At 32.7% G+C, this 5,855-nt stretch overlaps 1 protein-coding gene across 1 annotated transcript; it reads right to left on the bottom strand.

Moving 5' to 3' along the window:
- Positions 1-2,559: 2,559 nt before the first annotated feature.
- Positions 2,560-4,322, bottom strand: LOC126743290 (craniofacial development protein 2-like). The gene is made up of 2 exons (XM_050450320.1): positions 2,664-4,322; positions 2,560-2,604 (listed from the first exon to the last, which is right to left on the bottom strand). Exons 1-2 carry the CDS (start codon positions 4,320-4,322, stop codon positions 2,560-2,562), a joined length of 1,704 nt encoding a protein of 567 aa, XP_050306277.1.
- Positions 4,323-5,855: the final 1,533 nt, after the last annotated feature.

Here is a 5,855-nt window from a genome sequence, read left to right as displayed (position 1 = left end):
CAATAATGGTAATTCTTGTCAACCTTGGAAAAGTTGCGGCTAAGCTTTTTATTAAGTCGGGCTATAAGTACCATCATTAGCATTCTGCATATTATGTACATTGGCGTACGTACGTACCTCCTTTTAATTTAGGAGATTTCGTAAGAGGGAATTCCGTGAATTTTGTTTAAACAATTTATGCGCAAAGGTTTATTGTTGTTATTTCGTAACGATCATAGTCACTTTTAATCAGTTTGATTTATTAATAATAGGCAATGTGATGGTGGAAATTCGTTTTATTATTTTTTTTATCAAAATGTTACGGTATTATGGTTTTTGAAACAGTCAATATTTTTAACCGTCGTTGGTTGTAGTCTTAAAAAATTGTAAAGTCGATACACTAAAAGTGAAGATATTGGAATTTTTATTCCAGGAGTGCCTGTAAGAAACAAATGACTTTGTCTCTTATTGACAAATAAATATCTTAGATTCCTGTAGTCAATATTTAAAAATTATTGTTTTGTAGACTACTCTGAAGAGTTTTCAAGTATTTCTTGAAGAAATCACTAAAATCGATGAACTAGAAGTGAAGCTATTGGAATTTTTATTCCAGGAGTGCCTGTAAGAAACAAATGACTTTGTCTCTTATTGACAAATAAATATCTTAGATTCCTGTAGTCAATATTTAAAAATTATTGTTTTGTAGACTACTCTGAAGAGTTTTCAAGTATTTCTTGAAGAAATCACTAAAATCGATGAACTAGAAGTGAAGCTATTGGAATTTTTATTCCAGGAGTGCCTGTAAGAAACAAATGACTTTGTCTCTTATTGACAAATAAATATCTTAGATTTTCGTAGTCAATATTTAGAAATTATTGTTTTGTAGACTACTCTGAAGATCTTTTAAGTTTATTTTGAAAAAATGACTAAAATCGGTGCACTAGAAGTCAATATATTTAAATTTTTATTCCAGGAGTCCCTGTAAGAAACAAATGACTTTGTCTCTTATTGACTAATAAATATCTTAGATTCTCGTAGTCAATATTTAGAAATTATTGGTTTGTGGACTACTTTGAAGACTTTTAAAGTCTTTTTTGAAGAAATGACTAAAATCGATGCACTAGAAGTGAAGCTGTTGGAATTTTTATTCTAGGAGTGCCTCTAAGGAACAAATGACTTTGTCTCTTATTGGCAAATAAATATCTTAGATTCTCGTAGTCAAAATTTAGAAATTATTGTTTTGTGGACTACTCTAAAGAGTTTTTAAGTCTTTTTTGAAAAAATGACTAAAATCGATGCACTAGAAGTCAAGATAATGGAATTTTTATTCCAGGAGTGCCTGTAAGAAACAAATGACATTGTCTCTTATTGACGAATGAATATCTTAGATTTTCGTAGTCAATATTTAGAAATTATTGTTTTGTAGACTACTCTGAAGATCTTTTAAGTTTATTTTGAAAAAATGACTAAAATCGGTGCACTAGAAGTCAATATATTTAAATTTTTATTCCAGGAGTCCCTGTAAGAAACAAATGACTTTGTCTCTTATTGACTAATAAATATCTTAGATTCTCGTAGTCAATATTTAGAAATTATTGGTTTGTGGACTACTTTGAAGACTTTTTAAGTCTTTTTTGAAAAAATGACTAAAATCGATGCACTAGAAGTCAAGATATTGGAATTTTTATTCCAGGAGTGCCTGTAAGAAACAAATGACTTTGTCTCTTATTGATAAATAAATATCTTAGATTTTCGTTGTCAATATTTATAAATTATTGATTTATAGACTACTCTGATGATTTTCTAAGTCTTTATTGAAGAAATGACTAAAATCGATGCACTAGAATTGATGCTATTGGAATTTTTATTCTAGGAGTGCCTGTAAGAAACAAATGATTTTGTCTCTTATTGACAAATAAATATCTTAGATTCTCATAGTTAACATTTAGAAATTGTTGTTTTGTGGACTACTTTGAAGAGTTTTCAAGTCTTTTTTGAAGAAATGACTAAAATCGATGCACTAGAAGTCAAGATATTGGAAGTTTTATTCCAGGAGTGCCTGTAAGAAAAAAATGACTTTGTCTCTTATTGACAAATAAATATCATAGATTCTCATAGTCCATATTTAGAAATTATTGGTTTGTGGACTACTCTGAAGAGTTTTCAAGTCTTTTTTGAAGAAACGACTAAAATCGATGCACTACAAGTCAAGATATTGGAATTTTTATTCCAGGGGTGCCTGTAAGAAAAAAAATGACTTTCTCTCTTTTTATTTGAACTTTGTTTGTTTCTATCTCTTCCGAGATTTTAACGGTGATTGTCGCATTTTCGTATATGTGTTTGAGAAGTTGCTTGTATCGAGAGTCGATTCTTGCATTGTTCATGGCCTTAAAAATAGCCCACAACTCTACGGAGTCAAAAGCTTTGTTATAGTCAACAAATGCGAGGTGTAGTGGTTCATTGTATTCGTTGCATTTTTCTATTATAGTGCGCACGGATTGTATGTGTTCTATTGTGCTATGACCTTTTCGGAAGCCAGCTTGTTCCGGGGGCTGATAGCCATCTAGTTTAGCTGTAAGCCTATTTGTTACTATCTTTGTCAGAAGTTTGTACGGGTGGAGTAAGCTAATAGGTCGATAGTTATCGATTCTCAACCTATTTCCTTTTTTGTACTGTAAAATTACCTGGGCCTTTTGCCATGCTTGAGGTATCACGCCTTCTGTCATACATTTATTAAGAAGAATTGTCATTGCTTCTACAGTGGTTCTTCCCTCAAGTTTTATCATTTCAGCTGTAATTCCATCTTCCCCTGGTGCTTTACCGTTTTTCATTTGAGACAATGCTAGTTCTACTTTTTCTCTGGTGATGTCAGGAAGATCTTCGGAGCCTACATTGAGAATCGTTTCATCAACTCCGATTGCTTGTTCTGGATTGTCTCCTGTGTACAGTGTGCTGTAGAAATTTTTCACGATATCCATTAAATCTTTACTGTCCTCTTTGATGTTTCCGTTTGCGTCCCTTAGTTGATGTATTTGGAAACGTCCATCATTGTTACGTGTTTTAAGTGCTTTCATGTTTTTGTTGTTTTCGATGGTCGTTGTTATCATTTCTGTGTTGTATTGCCTTAAATCTTCCCTTGTTTTCTTTTTTATCAATCTGTTAATTTCATTGTATTTATGATTCCCTTTCTCCAAGTTTCTTCTCTTCGCCATGAGTTCTCTAGTTTCCTTTTTTATTTTTGAATTATTTTTCTTGGTAGCGGCACATATCTTTTTGGCTGTCGTTCTAATGTCAGTACTTATTCTGTTTTCTAGGTCGTTTATATTTAAGCTGTTCAGTGCTTCTTTATTAGACAATTTCTTGTCGAGTTCAGCTTGGAATTTTTGGCGGTTTTTCTGGATTGTTTTTGATATGGGAAATGGTTGTATTTTGATTAGCTTATTTCGTTCACTCTTCACGTTTATTTCTATTTTAGCTCTTACCAACCTGTGATCGCTACCAGTATCAAAGCGATTTAGGGCCGAAATGTCTTTTATATTAAGCTTTCTATTGGTTAGTACGTAGTCGATCTCGTTTTTCGTATTTGAGTTCGGCCTTCTCCATGTCCAACGTCTCTTTTCTGATTTTTTGAAGAAGGAGTTCATACAGTACATACTTTCTTTTTGGAGATAATTGATCAGTCTTTCTCCTCGTTCGTTGGTACAACCCAGTCCAAATTTACCCACATATTGATTTTCGTTTCCCGCTGGTACTCCTAGTTTAGCATTGAAATCGCCAATAATGTATTTGTAGTGTGCTGTTTCTATTGTCAGCGCTTGTGAAATGTCATCGTAGAATCTCTCTACCTCATCATCGGGTGCAGAGCTTGTAGGGGCATATTCTTGAATTATTTGGACGCTATATCTTTTCGATATCTTCAATACTATGTAAATGACTCTACTCGATATGGATTTCATCTTAGTAACTAGCCGCTTTATACTCTTATGAATCATTATCGCTGTTCCGCCAATGTGTGTATTATCCTCTCTGTTGTTTCGATACAAAAGGTGGCCTGAATTCAGTGTGATGCATTTTTCGTCCGGTAATCTGGTTTCGCATAGGCCCAAGATGTTCCATTTGATATGGGATAGTTCCACCTCTAATTCTTCCAGATGTTCGGTTGATCTCATTGTTCGAATATTATAGGTGGCTAGGTGAAATTTAAATTTGTTCTGTATTAAGAGTGGAGGAGATGAATTTTTGCCTCCCCCAGAATCCTTGAGGCTGACCTTGTTACTGGTGTGGGATTTGTCACGCGATGATCTACCCACCTGGGGTACTATTTCGTTTGTTTTAAAATCCATCATGGTTTACGGGGGTTTTTAGCCATAATCTTCCACGTTGGCTTAACGGGTTGGAAGATGTGAATATCAGCCGCTCCCGACATGGAGAACAGACGCTGTTTACAGCCGTCCACTCTGACAAATGAATATCATAAATTCTCATAGTCAACATGTAGAAATTATTATTTTTGTTAAGAGTTTTTAAGTCTTTTTTGAAGAAACGACTAAAATCGATGCACTAGAATTGATGCTATTGGAATTTTTATTCTAGGAGTGCCTGTAAGAAACAAATGACATTGTCTCTTATTGACAAATAAATATCTTAGATTCTCGTAGTCAATATTTAGAAATTATTGTTTTGTGAACTACTCTAAAGATTTTTTAAGTTCTTTTTGAAAAAATGACTAAAATCGATGCACTAGAAGTCAAGATATTGGAATTTTTATTCCAGGAGTGCCTGTAAGAAACAAATGACTTTGTCTCTTATTGACACATAAATATCTTAGATTCTCGTAGTCAAAATTTAGAAATTATTGTTTTGTGGACTACTCTGAAGAGTTTTCAAGTATTTTTTGAAGAAATGACTAAAATCGATGCACTAGAAGTCAAGATATTGGAATTTTTATACCAGGAGTGCCTGTAAGAAACAAATGACTTTGTCTCTTAGTGACAAATAAATATCTTAGATTCTCGTAGTCAATATTTAGAAATTATTGTTTTGTGGACTACTCTGAAGATTTCTTAGGTCTTTTTTGAAGAAGTGACTAAAATCGATGCACTACAAGTCAAGATATTGGAATTTTTATTCCAGGAGTGCCTGTAAGGAACAAATGATTTTGTCTCTTATTGACACATAAATATCTTAGATTCTCGTAGTCAAAATTTAGAAATTGTGGTTTTGTGGACTACTTTGAAGAGTTTTCAAGTCTTTTTTGAAGAAATGACTAAAATCGATGCACTACAAGTCAATATATTTAAACTTTTATTCCTGAAGTCCCTGTAAGAAACAAATGACTTTGTCTCTTATTGACAAATAAATATCTTAGATTCTCGTAGTCAATATTTAGAGATTATTATTTTGTGGACTACTCTGAAGAGTTTTCAAGTCTTTTTTGAAGAAATGACTAAAATCGATGCACTGGAAGTCAAGATATTGGAATTTTTATTCCAGGAGTGCCTGTAAGAAACAAATGACTTTGTCTCTTAGTGACAAATAAATATCTTAGATTCTCGTAGTCAATATTTAGAAATTATTATTTTGTGGACTACTCTGAAGATTTCTTAGGTCTTTTTTGAAGAAGTGACTAAAATCGATGCACTACAAGTCAAGATATTGGAATTTTTATTCCAGGAGTGCCTGTAAGAAATAAATGACTTTGTCTCTTATTGACAAATAAATATCTTAGATTCTCGTAGTCAATATTTAGAAATTATTGTTTTGTGGACTACTCTGAAGATCTTTTAAGTCTCTTTTGAAAAAATGACTAAAATCTATGCACTACAAGTCAATATATTTAATTTTTTATTCCAGGAGTGCCTGTAGGAAACAAATGA

Source organism: Anthonomus grandis, chromosome 12 (assembly GCF_022605725.1).
Source record: "Anthonomus grandis grandis chromosome 12, icAntGran1.3, whole genome shotgun sequence".
Classification (NCBI taxonomy): Eukaryota; Metazoa; Arthropoda; class Insecta; order Coleoptera; family Curculionidae; genus Anthonomus; species Anthonomus grandis.
Note: the sequence above shows the minus strand (reverse complement) of the source record. Positions and strands in the feature narration are given on the sequence as shown.

Excerpts from the sequence above, each read along its gene's own strand:
- LOC126743290 (XM_050450320.1), bottom strand. The coding sequence starts at position 4,322 with ATGGATTTTAAAACAAACGAAATAGTACCCCAGGTGGGTAGATCATCG. Across the intron at positions 2,605-2,663 it reads AAGCATGGCAAAAGGCCCAG|CTTACTCCACCCGTACAAAC; the intron begins GTAATTTTACAG and ends TCGACCTATTAG.